The sequence below is a fragment of the Eptesicus fuscus genome, chromosome 3, assembly GCF_027574615.1.
Source record: "Eptesicus fuscus isolate TK198812 chromosome 3, DD_ASM_mEF_20220401, whole genome shotgun sequence".
Classification (NCBI taxonomy): domain Eukaryota; kingdom Metazoa; phylum Chordata; class Mammalia; order Chiroptera; family Vespertilionidae; genus Eptesicus; species Eptesicus fuscus.
In genome coordinates, this window is record NC_072475.1 from 31,223,455 (window position 1) to 31,239,240 (window position 15,786).

General features: G+C 44.0%; 1 protein-coding gene across 1 annotated transcript in view; it reads right to left on the reverse strand.

The window, feature by feature from the left end:
• Window positions 1-661: 661 nt before the first annotated feature.
• SLC7A14 (solute carrier family 7 member 14) overlaps window positions 662-15,786 on the reverse strand; it is a 52,482-nt gene continuing 37,357 nt past the window's right edge. Inside the window, exons 5-7 of the mRNA XM_028146605.2 lie at window positions 14,918-15,126; window positions 12,175-13,052; window positions 662-984 (exon numbers count right to left, since the gene is read on the reverse strand). Coding sequence (XP_028002406.1) covers window positions 662-984; window positions 12,175-13,052; window positions 14,918-15,126 — 1,410 coding nt within the window. The remainder of the gene's footprint in view (window positions 985-12,174; window positions 13,053-14,917; window positions 15,127-15,786) is intronic.

Below are 15,786 nucleotides of genomic sequence, written 5' to 3' on the forward strand. Positions count from 1 at the left end.
GGGATCCTAAAGTTATATTTTGGAGACTGCAAGAATGTTGGTGAATAAAAAGAAGCATGTGTCTTTTTCATGAATTTGTTTTTGTGAGATTTCAGGACAAAATGCTGCTTGCTGAGGAAGTGCCAATGCCACCTGCTCACCCTGGCCTGGGGAGCCGCCCTCAGCCCGTATGCTGAGCACAGAGCGTTGCCCTTGCGGTCTCAGGTGGTAGAAATGCTGCCTTGTGCCCACACCCACCTGCTTTGGCACATCTCCACAAGGAGCTGCAGCCTCAGTGTGGTCCAAGGTTTTCTCCTTGCTTCTTGGGGGTCTCCATGAGAAGCAAAAACGATTCAACCAGCAAAGCAAAGGCCTGGGAAACATTTGCTGCCATCAGCTCTGATGGTTGCATCTAAGTTAGAATTTCTTGTAGCTTCTTGTTTCGTTAAAAAAAATTTTTTTTTCTATAAGGGGACCAGTCAGGGGACCCAGGTTAAACCCTTCAACAGAACTATCGAGAAGAGCAAAAGTAGCAAATGACAGGCTATGACTGGGGACTGACTTTGGGGAAGGCTAGACTTTGGAAATGAGAGGCAAAACCGCTTTCACCTTCTAGCCCAATAGGTTAAGTTACTGAAAATACATCACCACCATTTCTATGTATTTCTTGTGTTGTTTACTCCTACTCTGGAGAGTAATCTAACTCATCATTTGCAATCAGGGCCTCCGAGTTCTGTTTGTGTTTGCTTTTGCTCTTCGCTTTGCTACTTGTCCGGGTGTTGGCCGTGGCATCTGACATCTGTTGGTAATAGAAGCCTTTGTCTTCGGACGGCCCGCCCCAGTTCTCCTGGCTCTCACCCTCGGTGGCATAGGAGAAACCCTCCTCCACAGAGAAAGGGTCGTCCACGTCGTAGCTCTGGTACGTGCTTTGGTGCAGGGCCTCCTCGCGGGCGCTGATTTCCAGGGTGCTGTTCCAGATGCCGTACCCAAAATAAATGAGCATACCTGCAGGAGGGAGAGGCACAGGTGACTAAAAGGCATGGGCAGCTGCTTTGGGATCCATGGGATGAGTGGGGGATCACTCTCCATGGTGCAAGCAGGGCTGGTGGTCGATGTGTTTTCTTTGGTCTACACGGAGTTTGGAAGAGACTGGAGTGAAAGGCCATTAAAAATTGGGAGACTGGACATTAGGCAACCCATATTTACAGCTTCCCCTAGAAAAGTCTGACAACACGGCACCCATATTCCTGTATGGCTACTTAGGGCTGGAGGTAAGAGCTAGTGACTCCTTATACAAGATGTGGGTTCTCTAGGTCACCCCAGTCCCCACCTCCCCTGTTGACATCCAGCTCACTGCATTCAGGTAGGTGCCAGCCAGGAATCTGCATTTTTTAAACCTTGGGTTAAATATTTATGGATTAGAAACAGTGTATTCCCAACATTCTCACATTTTGTTAGCCCGTGCCTCCATCTTTTATTTTGCCACTTAGCAACATGCATATGTCACCCCATGCTTTCCCTTGGCATATTTCACTCACTGGCAGCCCAATACGCTACTGCCACACAGAGGTCCCTCCTGTGGCCTCCCAGAGCGCCTAGTGCAGTGGTCGGCAAACTCATTAGTCAACAGAGCCAAATATCAACAGTACAACGATTGAAATTTCTTCTGAGAGCCAAATTTTTTAAACTTAAACTTCTTCTAACACCACTTCTTCAAAAATAGACTCGCCCAGGCCATGGTATTTTGTGGAAGAGCCACACTCAAGGGGCCAAAGAGCCGCATGTGGCTTGCGAGCCGCGGTTTGCCGACCACTGGCCTAGTGCACGCCACTGTTATGGCCCTTAGAACAGCTATTGTGTGATTGCTTATCTGCACAGAGAGGTTCTATTTTATAGACTCTGCAGAAAACTGGCACTTAATATCTGTGGAATGAATGAAGGAGGATTCCTAAGAAGCATGAAATATCAGTGCAATTCCTTGTTTTGATGTCACTCCAGGCAAAGGAAAGAAACTTGTCTCTCTAGTCAAGCTGTAGCATTCATATGGGCCAATGTTTCATTTCTATTAGAATTACTTGATACAAAATCTAAAAATAATTTGAGAGCCCCATTTTCTATCTCGAAAACTGAGAACTATAGCCATGGGAGGTCATAGGGCATGATGATTAAGAGTGTGAGCTGTGGGTTCCAATCCTGCCTCCACCACTATTCACTGTGGTGGAGGCTAATTACTTAGCCTCTTGGCGTCTCAGTTTTAGCTTCTGTAAACCGTGAGAGCATTGTACCTATAATATGGGGTTGCTGTGGGAATGAGACCAGTTAAGCAGTAGTTTTCAACCGTGGCTGCACCTGAGGGTCACCTGGGAAGTTTTTGAACCACTCTGATATCTAGGCCCCACTGATATCTGATTTAATTGAGCTGCAGTATGACCCAACCATAGGTATGGTTTTTAAAGCTCCACAGGTGATGCCAATGGTCAGCCAAGTCTGAGAACCCCTGAGATCAGGAACACAGAACTCCTGATGCACATATTCCACCGCCAACTCTGGCCATATTATGGCCTGCCCATTGCATTGGGGGCCTCTTGGTTATGCAACCCCCTTCCAGGCCCCCGACACCCTCTTCTGAGCGGTACTAGTCCCTTTGGCTTTGCTAACCCTGCAGGCATCTGCTGGGCTCTTTGCTTAGAATAGCGAGGTCAAGCCTGCTTTCCGCTCTGGTGCTTGAGAAAAATCCTGCTCCCTTTTGAATTTGAAGTGTGTCTATTTAAGCTTGGATTTCTTCTTCCTTGTCTCAAATCAACCCCCCCCACTCCTCAACCCCCCCATGAAATCAACTTTTCAGCAGCCAAAGTAAGCAGAGATTTATAGTCCTAATTGGTAATAAATCCTCGAGTTAATCATTTGCAGATGTAGCTATTACTTCTCAAATAGTGACTTTATTTTTCTGAGCAGGGATTTTTACTTTCTTGTCTGGGGGTGGGAGTGGCCATGCTGGGTAGTCATTATCCTTATGTAGTAGCATGAGGCACTAAATTAAGACCTCTTCTAAAAGGGCCAGTGTGCCGCTTCTTGGAGAACGCCTCTGGTGGAAGCATGCCTAAGACCTGAGAATAAATTTCAGGAGACGAAGTAGAATTAGCAGATACCCTCTTTCTCTCACTTAATTTTGCTTTTTTTCCTATATTTTTTTCCTAAATATCCAGGCAGGTGCCAAATCTTGCCTCCTACTCCCATTTTGTATCTATTAGATCAGTTCTTTCCTTTCTGATCCCCTTCTCCAACCTTATTTATTTCCCTCCTGAACTCAATGCCATTTTTTCTTTTCCCATTGCCCCTAACTTCTCTGCCACCCATCCCCTCATTCAAGCACTGGTTTGACATCTATTTTGACAGGTCATCCCCTACCTTCAGCAGGTAGGTATTGGGGTGCCAGGTAGATTGATACTTATGGGTGTGAAGTGCTCATAGAATCATAGATATTCAGAGTCTATAGATCATTCATTTATTTGAATACCTTCATTTTATAGAAGACACAGAGGCTGGGAAAGGCTAAGTCACTCCCTTAGGTTTCAGAGGAGCCGAACCAGCATTCCCTATGGATCTAGAAAAGTCTCTTTCATGTCCAGTCCTTCACACCCCCTCTCCCCTGGCTGGTTTACAGACTATGCTTATTGCAGTGACTATTCAGTAAGAGGTTAGGTCTGCATTGTTCTTTGGGAGTGGCTGAACCCGGAAGGAACGTGTGTGTGTGTGTGTGTGTGTGTGTGTGTGTGTGTGTGTGTGTGTGTGTGAGAGAGAGAGAGAGAGAGAGAGAGAAAGAGAGAGAGAGAATATGTTGACTATGATTACTTTGGGAATGCAACCCATGCAAACCTGCCACATAAATATTTATGGGCCTTTTAATGTTTGCTCTGAGCCCCCTACAGTTTCAAAGGTGTGTCACTCTGCCTTCAAAAACACATTTCAAATATGAGTGCTGTAAACCAAGAAGCAACTGTGCGTGCAGCCCGACGGAGTAACTAGTAGGTATTCTCCAAGTCCTGGCTCTCTGTTTGCCTTTCTCCCTCTTGCCGACCCTCCAGCCAATTCAGGAAGAGTGGTGGGAAGCAGAGAAGGATCAGAGAAAAGAAAAGTGGCGGGGGACAAAGAAACAGAAGGAGACCAATGAAGTGAGGGAGGGAGGAGAGAGAGAGAGAAGAGGAGAGGAGAGGAACATGTACCACCATCTGTCACACATAAACAAAGGCTTTGTGTCGGAGGAGTAAACAGAGCTGCTAAAAGCCTCCTGTGTGGAAGCAGGGGGTTTTGTTTCTGCTCCTTCTCTCACTTGGCTTAGACAACTAAGCATGAGGTAGTTTCTGAAAAATCTCCGGGGATTCTGGGAATCCTGAATCATCTTAACTAAACTTCACACAACAGCTCTGGGTGCTGAGATCTTACAACGATGCATTTATGTGGCACCTTTATCTCAAGGAGCTCAAAAGATTATACAAATGTTATCTTGTTTAGACTCCTCCTAGCCTGTTTGAGAATGTGTGTGTGTGTGTGTGTGTGTGTGTGTGTGTGTGTGTGTGTGTGTGTGTAAGGTTATGGTTATGTGCATTTCAGACAGGAAACTGGGCACAGGACAGAGAAAGGATTGTCCACAGCAGCACAGTTAGTGGTCGGGCTGCGAATCCTCTGGGTCTCTCCAGGCTCTAATCCAGGGTGCTTCCATCTACCCGGGTGGCTATGAAGTATAGACTGGCTGAAAAAGTTTCTGCTTAATTTTTTATTTTGAAGGGTTTTTTTGAACATATGCAAAAGTGGAGAGAAAAGCAGACACATCACTAGATCCCCCTACCCCGACACCCACTCTCCTGATTCCTTCTCTTTAGATTATTTTGAAACAAATCCCTTTCGTCCTATGTATATATTTCTAAAACAGACTCCTTTAAAAATTTAACTTAGTATCATTACACATTTAAAAACTAATAAAAAAAGAGAAAACTCATGGACATGGACAATAGTGAGGGGGCACAGGGGTGGGTGGAGGTGGAAGAGGACACAGAGGAGATAAATGGTGATGGAAAAAATAAAATAAGTAAAAACTAATAATTGTTTAATATCATCTGATATCTACTAGTAACAATTTCCCTGAATTATTACATACGTGGGGGAAACGCTTCCCCTTATGAGGCTATATACTTTTTTCAGTGATGCTGTCATTGCGTGAAATAGTTTTGGGCACTGCTGTTTAGGTTGTCACTGGGACTGGTATTACATTCTTTTGTAAACACTTAAAGATGGCAAGGTTTTATTTTTGAGAGGGGATTTGATTTTGGCATAAGCCTGAAGTCATTTGGAATCAAGCCTCGAGAATACGATGGCTAATTGAGAAATACTATTATTTATTCTATTTGCATATTTAATTCTGCCGTTCCTTAAAAACTTTGATCCACTGCTTTGTAGTTACATATGTTATATCTGTAATAAATGAAAGGCAGGTGTGATATTGAAAATCAGAAGGGAATAAATATTTATGCTGCAGTACAACAAAACAAAACAAACAAAAACCCAAACAACAAAACCAAAACAATGGGCCCTGAGGCTCCCCTTCAGGACAGGAGTTAATTTTTTTTAGTTGATGGGTCCTGGTGGGAGGGGCACTCAAGGCAGAGACTAGTTAGCAGCAGAAGTGTTTCAGTAGTTTAACAACAGACATGGCTGTGCTGGGGCACGTGCGCTGCATGCCAGCTCTGGTCAAAGGTAATGGCTGTGAGTCCGTGAAAGGCTGTTTGCAGTGAAGGGCACTATTCAAAGGGAGGCTTTGGCTTCTTTTCTAGACAGAGTTCCCTGGTGGAAAACGTGCCCATGAGATGTTCGAGCTAGATGGAGGAAGAACCTTGCCTTCAGCAATTGAATGGGCTTTCTTTATGTAGTAGAACACTCTGTGATCATCAAGCCCTTTATAAAAAAGCATTTTCTTGTCCATCATCCCGAGAAGCTAGGAACTGCATAATCCAGCAGTGATCAAATCGGCACCGGAACTCACATCTCTTGAATACAGAGGGGGCGCTGTTCCCATCCCACCTAAATGCCTTGGGAAGGTTTAGAAATGCCAAGCCTGCCTTCAGATGCCAGGGCACCTCAGTATGAGCAGGCAATATACCTACGTGCTCTACTTGTGTAGATCCGTTCTGTAATAATGAAGCAAATGACCCCAAATCTACAAGTGAGAGGGGTGGGAGGAAGGGTCCTCTGGATCATCTGGGAGAAAAACCTAGAACAACAACTTAACTCTGAAAAGAGACTGGGGGAGCTGCAGATGGGTAACAGCAGGTTTCCAGTTCTGCAGGCACAAACTCAGGCTGGGGAGCAGGTCCCTGACCTCTGGAGTCCCCCAGGGGCTGCCTGTCCTCTGCTCAGAGCTGCATGTCAGGGCGGGATGGGGTGGGCCACCTGACCTCGGCTGGGTGGAGCTGCCTCTTCCTGGGGAGCACTTTCCATCAGGAAGCCCTGCCCGCTGCAGATAACTGGGGCACTTTGTTTTGCCCAGAGGCTTTTTTATTTTTATTACTCTGGGATCAACTTTCCAAACCCATTTGCCAACGCAGAAATGAAGACTGGATGGTACTGAGGTGTCCTCCCATCCAGCACAGTCTCCAGCAGCTCCCACGCTGCTGGTTATTTTTCACACCATGACAAGTCCTGTTGACTGTAATAGCAGTAAGGTTTACTATGGAGTGGCCAGGAAGAGCAGGCTTAGGACGGCAAGATTCTCTCCCTGGCCCTGAAACTAATCTAAACTGACACAAAGCCACATTACTTTAGGTCTCAGTTTCCCATCTGCAAAATGGAGCTGGGGACCCTTATTTTATTTGAAGGGTACAATGGCCATGAGACAGAATGCATTTTGTTAAAGAATATCTTTAAAAAAAATGTAATGATCCAAGCCAGCAGTTCTACTTCTAACTCAACAGGAACCCAAGGGAAATGTGTCCATGTGACCACCAAATGCATGTACAGGAATGTTCATAGAGGTTCTATTCCTAATAGCCCCAAACCGGAAACACGCTAAATGTCCATGGACACAATGGATAAATTCCTTGTGGTGTATTTCCACAGAGCAAGGCTGGATGGCAAGGAGAATGAACAAACTAAAACTATAGGCAACAACATGAATGAATCTCACACATACACATAATGCTGAGGGAAGGAAGCCCAGCCTCCGCTCTTTCATGGCTCTAAGTCTATTCCAGGTGCACTGCACATGCCCACGACAGGGCCTTCCATCTCTGTGATGGCCCTCTCTCCCTTCATTCTCAGGTGCCCCTGGGTTCATCACCCTGCCCCTTCCTCCCCACGTGTCTCCCTGTCCTGCACAGCACCTCTGCCAGCAGGCATACTTGACTATAACAGGATCCACCGCCACACTCCCTCCTTCTTAGAATCCCACTGGCCCTGTTGCCATCCTCAGACTGGCCTTCACGATTTTTCTTACTCTTTTGATGTTGAAGGTGCCAGTGGTTTTCTCCTCTGTCTACAAGGAGAATTTCAAACTTATGTATGGAACAGCCATCAGGAATTTGTTTATTTCAGTGCCCTCTCAATTCCCATTTCATGGCCCCTTCTTTTCCTCCTATTCTCCTCATCACAATGGCTGCTTTGGTCAATTTCCAATAAGATTTCAGAAGATAGCTCAGAGACCATAGGTGGTGTCTTCTCTTTGGAATATTTATGTTTTAGTACAGGATATATGGGCCCCATTGTCCAAATCACAAGTTCTATCTGTTCTCTACATCTATAGGCAAGAATTTGTTTTCCTCAGAGGGACTGAAAGCATTTCAGATGAAAACTTGGCAGCCTTCAAGGTAAGGGAGCCCACAAACTGATCTAACAGATAATTGATTCATAATAATGGCCCGTGGGGAACAGTTGACCTGAAAGACGCCCTTGAAAACCCCATTGCACAGTGTTCTCACTGGTCCCTCCTACTTTCATATCCCCAAGACTCTGCTCAACTCCTTGAGGTGGTCTTCACAAAACTGCATCAGCTAAGAGAAAAGGAGAATGAAGGCTGCTTTGTGCTCATTTTGTTGGGATTATTAAACATTTGCTGTTGGATTACTTCTCTTTCCTGAAGAAAAGAAACAAGTGCTGGGTAATCTTGTTGGGACTTGTGCCTCATTTAACTCTATGAGTCGTGTCTTCTGAAGGTCAAAGCTTAGGAAAACATTGTGACAAAATGCTGTGTTAAGATTCATTTATAGAGGGTTGGGTAAAAAATGTATCAGGAAGATTATCAAGTTATGACTCAGCCTAAATCTTTAAAAAATTACCTGATGTTTCATAAGAAGCTCCATTTAAAAATATCTCTACTGTTCTCCCCAAGAAAGCTATACTATGAATAGAGATTAAAAGGAAAAATCTGGTGTTTTTTGAGACTCAGAGGTTTAGAGGTGGGATATTTATTCTGTAATATCATTAAAGACTTTATAAGCCAATTTGGTATTGTGGGATGGATATATATTTTATATAGGCAAACATTTATTTTGAAAAATAGGAAGTTTTATAATTAAGTAATCTGCCTTGCTTGCTAATATCTTCTTATTCTTCTCTCTAGATGAGTGGCTCTCAAATTTGAGCATACATCAAAATCACCTGGGTGGCTTATTAAAACCTAAATTGCCCTTGGAGATTCTGTTTTGGTGGTGATAGGGTTCAAAACTGCATTTCTAACTAGTTCCCAGGTGATGCTGACGCTGCTGGTCAGGGGACACACTTTAAGAACTACTGTTCTAGATCATTTTAAACATGGCTGCACATTAAAATGACCTGCACACAAAAAATACCCCCAGTATTGGCCATATCAGACCAAACTGAATCAGAAAATCTCTGTGGCGGAGATCCTGAGCGTAGAATGTTTTAGAAACAATTCAGGTGATTCTGATGTGTGTATTTTTGTCCTAGGAGATGCTAACTAGTACACTAGCCTTCAAAGATTACCATGCCAAAGCAGTTAGCTCACAGCTGGGTGCTTGCTGACCTGTGGGCTCCTGTGCCCTGTCTAAATGGCCCCAGGCTGCAGGGTGGCATCCTCCCCTGTCAGGGAGTATCGGTTTCTGGAACGAGCTTGAAATTTGTGCTATCAGCAAAACTTTATTACAAAAGGCTCTCTGGGAGTTTTCTTCTGATAACTGGGAGGGCAGCCTGAGTCAGAACAGGTTCACGCTGTACTTTGGCATGTGATAGCTAGTCTGGGGGACAATGAATCACTTCAGGTTTTGAAAAGAAAGGCAGGAAAGCAATAGTTCTCATTGCTTTCCCCAATATTTTCTTATTTAAGCTCCAAACATCCACCACACCAATGCTAGTAAATTATCGGTATTTTTACAGATGAGTAACCTATAAACTGAGGCCCAAAGGAGTTAAGCAATCTTCCCAAGGTCACAAGACAAAGGTGGCAGAGTTGTGATTTGAATCCAGGGATGTTTGCTTTAAAGGCACGGGCCCCTTCCACTTCACCACCTTTGCAAAATGCCTTTGGGGTTACAGAGACCATAGATATCGTGTAGAACCAGCTACTTAATTTGTGGGTCCCAGTGCAAAATGAAACCATGACACCCCTTGTTAAAAACATTGTTAAGAATTCAAGAAGGCAGCAACAGAGCATTCAACCAAGTGTGGGGTCCTGTGTGACTGCACAGTTCGTACGCCCCGGAAGCCAGCTCCACCTGATGTTATGTGTTGATCCACACAAATTACATATCAGACTTTCTGATCCAATAAAAAGGTCTGTTCAGAGGCACCTGGTAGGGAGGTAGGAGCCCCAGATCTGAGCATGGAGATGCTGGATTGTAGTAATAGCCCTACAAATAACTTCCTGTTGACCTTGATCATGTAAATTTAACCTCTTGGAGGTTCAGTTTGCTCATCCGTGAAATTGAGAGAGGGACAGTGGGGAGGCGGTGGACTATATCAGTGTTTTTCAAACCTTAGGTATTTATATTTCACATTTTTAGTGTGGTGGCTATGACCATGGACTCTGGACCCACACTATCTGAGTTCTAATTTTGGTTCTGCTATATTCTAGCGATGTGACCTCAGTCAGATACCTCAGTTTTCTCATCTCTAAAATGAAGATTTCTGTGAGGATTAAATAAGTTAATATAAGTAAAGCCCTCACAATAATGACTATGTGATAAGTGCTATATATGTTAATTATTACTATGAATCATATAGCACTGGTACTATTTAGTACTAATGGTTTTCTTAATTTGACTCCCTTTTTAAAAAAAATAATCACCAGATTTATGTGAGTATGTCTATTTTTTCTAATGTGAAAATGTATAGTAATTATAAAAAGTTTACTCATACACTCTCTAAAATCAGCCCAAATATTACCAATGGAATAGTCACCCCACTGTGGGTAACATTGACCTAGAAAGTGAAGGCCCCTTCCAGCTTTAATAGTCTAGCAATGATTTAGTAAGTCCATGTATCTTTGTGTCTATACCTTCATTCATTTCACAAATAAATAACTAAAATATTTCTATCCACTTCAGTCACTCTACCCATGGTAGGATCTTTCCATTGCTTAGCTACATGTCCCAGTGGAAAAATGTTTAAACAGAGAAGAGAGATTGTGAATGAATCATATAAATGGTTAAAACTTTGACAAGTTAGTGCTCTTGTCCTCTGGAGAAATCCCCCTAATGTCTAACAAGGGATGAGACTTAGAAGACTGGAAAATTGAAACAAAATGCTTATAGGAAGGTACAGAATGTCCTTCAGAGGAGAGGAATCTGCTGGAAGACACGTGCTCTTTCCTTTGAGTACCATGCCCTTCCCTCCCCACCCCCCCACCCCCACTTCCCTCTATCTAAACCTTACCTATAGGCTCAGTTCCAATTCTACCTCCTCCAAGTCCTTTCCGGCTATTGTGATAGGAAGTTTCTTTGTTTCTCATCTAATGAGTGCTTTATAATAATAGAGAAGTATTTATTAAGCACCTACTATGTTCCAGGCACAGAGGCCGTAATATTGAACACCTATATCCCTGGCCTCAAGGAGTGGATTGTTTACTAATCCATGAGTCTCTATACTGTCTTGACCAGACTAGTTGACTCATGCATATTTATCTATCCTCTCCTTAAGGCAGGAGTTACTTATTCTATTGCTTTCCTATTCCTCAAAGCACCTAAGGATCCTCCTTAACTAAGTATTGGTTAACAGAGACTTTAGGGTTACTAAGTTGTATAGGGAACATAAAAATAGTGACTAAAGAACTTTAAAATGAGTCTTCACTTAAACATCCCTCTCAGGTTACTATTAGTATCAATCCCCAGACATCTCATAAAATCAGTGATTGTTAGACATGATAAACATCTATGGTGAATATAATATAAATAGATCACAAAGGAAAATTAGAAATCTTGGGGAAGGTATGGAACTTCTTGAAGGCAATGAAAGTGAGCTTAGAGAGAGCAACTCTATTCATACCCAAAGCTGTGAACAATTGAGGACCTGACAGAGTCATCTCAGTTATCAATAGAAGAAGGATGATGACGTGATGGGTACTTCCCAAGAGAATGATTGGAATATCAAAGGATAACAAAGGATCTTGCGGGGGCGGGGCGGGGGGGGATGAAAAACTCTTGAATAGTTTATGAAAGTCAATATGAATTGAGGGGTGTTAAATGGTGCCATAATGCAATTTTATCAGATAAAAATGATGCCAAAAATCCATACTTAATTTACACTTTGCTCATTTAAAAAAGTATGGCATGGTTCCTATTTTAATTTAATTTTGTCAAATACTTTTTTTCATAATTTTTAGTTTCTAAGATAGAATGCCAATCAATTTTTCACACCCTCACTTTTATAAGGCTGTTTCCCCCTCTTTTTATGTGGATTCATTTAAAGTGGACTTTTTATGGTATTAATTATCCATAAGAAGACTGTCCAGTAATAGTATTCATGGAAGTGATGGATTGATCAGCATCATTCTTCAGAACCAATGACCAAGACCATAGCAGGCAGAAAGGGTATAACTGACTTTCTTGACTCTAATGCAGAAAGCAAGGGTCCATAGAACCAGCCAGATTTTTCTTGGAATGGTAATACCTAGTCCAGCAAGAAGGTAATTTTGAGATAAGCTGTTTAATGCCTTAAAATGGAACTCTCAAGGCTCTAAAGGAAGTTGCTTACCCACAAAGCACCAGACGGCAAACCGGATCCATGTGATGGTGGAGAGCTTTAGCATGAGATAGATGTTCACCAGCATGGCAAAGGCAGGCACAAAGGGGAGGCAGGGGGCCATATAGGGCAGCTTCTTGGGGTTCTCTGGCTGCTGCAGGATCACAAACACCAGGGCACTAATCAGCAGCACCATCAGAACAACCAGAAGGATGGCCCACCAGCTCTGCTCTGAGATGTAGTCAGAACCAAAGATGATGAAGGAGCAGAAGATGAACATGAGGATGAAGAGCAGGAGCACACAGATGGTCACCGTGTGCCCTGTAGCTGCTGTGGGCCGGTCCATTTTGCCTGGAAGGCCCAACCGGATCCTCATGGTGTAGTAACGGGGCCCAATCAGCTTTTTTAACTTGATGAGATAAATGTTCTCAGATTCGTCGGCTTCTATGCCTGTGGTCATGTCCACAGTGCCATAGTTGGGGTGGTTGACATTGTAGGTTGACTTGTCTGATTTCCCTATGAGCATCTCATTGTCTCCCAAGGATGGTAAGTTCTTGGCCCCACATGGGTTGGTGGCAGGGCCAGAAAACTCTTCCCCTTCACTCACAGGAGAACATACTTCCTTCTCACCGTCAGCCAGAATGCCCTCCTTCTTCTTTGTGTGCTCCTCAGACAAGAACTTGACAAAACCATCAATGTCACTCTCTGGTTGGTAACGAAGGAGCAAGACACAGACAGAGACCAAGGTGTAGGCAAGGAGTGTGCCGATGGACATCATCTCTATCAGATCTCTCAGGCTGACTAATAGTGAGAGGAGAGCTGCCAGGAACCCCGACACGATGCAAGCCACCACTGGTGTCTCGGTGTAGGAGCTCACGTGAGCTAGAAACCTGGAGGGTTAATGAAGCACAGGGTTAACATGGCTATAGATGATGATTGACTCTAACATGGCTTAATTCCTCCTGGTCCCTTCCCTCCAATTGGCTTACGGATTCACTGCTTTAAATACAGCTGTGCTTCTGACCCTAGAATTTTGTTCCTGGAATACAATTTAAAAATAGTTTACTTTAATTCCTAAGTTTTGAGACAAACTTTTTATTAAAGTTCCTAGCTTATTATGTGATGTGAAGGGTTGACGGAATCTTGAATCTAGGAGGTATTTCAGAAACCTAAATTGAAATCCAGGATTTGTTAGGAAGAAGTGATAGTAGAAGTCACACAACTACTAGATGAGATAAATTTGGGGGTCCTCTGGAACTGTGCAGCCCAAAGTATGGTTCATGTATCAGTAGCACCAGCATTGCCTTGTAGCGTGTGAGAAATACATATTTTCAGGTTTCACCTGAGACCTACCACATCAGAATCTCTGGGAGTGGGGCTCAACAAACTATGCATTATAAAAAGAACCTCCAGAGTCTGACTTATGCCAAACCTTGAGACGCACAGCTTTATAACAAAAGTACAAGAAGTAAGCTGGTAAAATAGCACAATAATTAGGAACCAGTACTCATTGGTGCAGGCTAAATTCAGCCAGTTACCAACTGGAGACCAACAAGAGTGACTGAATGGCTGCTGCTTCCTTAGCAGTTCCTGTGGACCTTAATTAGGTTCCTGTTCTCTTCATGATCCTCCCCGCTCCTGCCTCTTTTACTCCTCCCTTATTTTCAGGATTCACACAAGACAATAAACCGTTCTTGGAGCCCCAGTGTCTTTCCTTTTAATTTTCTTTGACAGAAGAAAAACCTTGTAGTTGTCACATCCCCACCTTGGTCAGATTCTCCCTGATCTGTCCAGCTTCCCTAATATAGCAGCTCAGACCTGGAGATGACTTCAGGGGATAGGCTGAGGAACTGGAGCAGAAGGTGACAGCCAATGGCAGAGATAAAGTCCCTGAGCTGGTTCCCTCTGCACCCAAGGGCTCCTGGTCTCCAGGGTTTACACCTTGCTTTGTGCACTGGAAAGAATGCCTTCCCTGCAAGCCCCTCCCATGGTGGACACTGGGAACCAAGAGATGGGGCCACATCACCTCTGTGCTGGAGGCAGATAGACCACTTCATGCTCAAGATAGGGAGCTGGAAATGTCACTATATTGGTGTGGTTAAAAGCCTGGTCTTTGGAGTTAGGCCTTCTTGGGTTCAAATCCTGGCCCCCCACTCAGAAGCTGGGGGATCTGAGGCAAGGATTTTTGCCTCTCTGAGAATACTCATCTGCAAAACAGAGTTATTGTGATGACTTAAAGGCATAGTGTATATAAAGCACCTGGGATGCACAAATATTCAATGAATGGTAGCTATTGTTACTATTATTAGGTTCAGTTCATAGGGTATTTTTCTCTCTTTGATGAAAACTTTGAACTTTTTCAACTTCAGAGGGGCTGTGCAGACAGGGCCAGGTACCAGGCCTCAATATGAGGGCAGGCCTAAGATGTCCCAGGATGGGTTCTCCCTTCTGGAGGCCACCCAGTGTCACAGTTTGGCACTCATCATCTTTACAAAGGGATATACAATGTCAAACAGGAGAGGGGGCAGATAGAGGAACACATCAGTTTGTTCTGGATTGAGGGACCCAGAGTCAAATAGAGGAGCTATTTCAGGGCATAGCTCTTTCAACTCAAACTCTTTGCCAGGATGTGACAAGTTCCACAGTCTATGTGACAGGCATTCACATCAAAGTTGCAGGCAGGCTGACAGCATGTGACATTCTCCCTGTACAGGCATGACATAACAGCATTAATTCCATAGAGCATAAACCTTACCTGAAAAGGAGCCCATCACCAGCCATGGCATAAATGACCCTCGGCATTGGGAAGAGGGAGCCCAGCAAGCTGACCGTCAGTCCTGCAACTGACCCAATGGCCACAATGAATTTTGCAGCATAGAACCCATGAACCACAAACATCTCCATGAGCGGGGATTCCGTGTCAATGGCATAATAGGGCACCATCAGAGTTAAGATCATGCTCACCTGTTGAAACAAGAGAAAACATGGCTGGAGGTAGAGGGGACTGACAGCATGGATGAATGACCCACAGGAGAGCAAGTCAGAGAACCCGGGGTCAGAGGGCTGCACGGCAGTTTGGACCTGCCACTTCTTGGCACATAACTTCCCTTTAGAACAACCATTTGACCTCTGGTGTTCTCGGACTCTATTTTCTCCCTACACATGGATTTAGTGGACTAGACCAGATCACCTCTAATATCTCTCAATGGGCCTTTCATATCTGAGGAGTAAGTCTGCAGGTATTTCAGCCCCATGAAAGTACTGACAGTTCAATGAAGGGCAATTCCCAGGTGGGAGGAGCTTCAGCCACAGGCATTGGAGCCAGGGCCCGGCAGTGACCATGAGCACCCTGCCCACATGGATATGACTCTCATTTCTTTTAAACTTTCAGGGTCGTACAAGGACTTAACAGTACTCCCTGTCACCCCAAAGACCAGAGAGCAGAACTCCAAAGATAGTTGTGTAGGAGAGCCGTAGCCAATAAACTGATGAGACTCAGATGAGGACTCATATTTCCATTACAGCTTCAGGATGGAATCCAGTCTTACTCTGGGCCATAAGACCACCATGGCTTTGCTTAATCAGGAATCACTTAACCAGGACCTACCTCCCTTCATACATTAT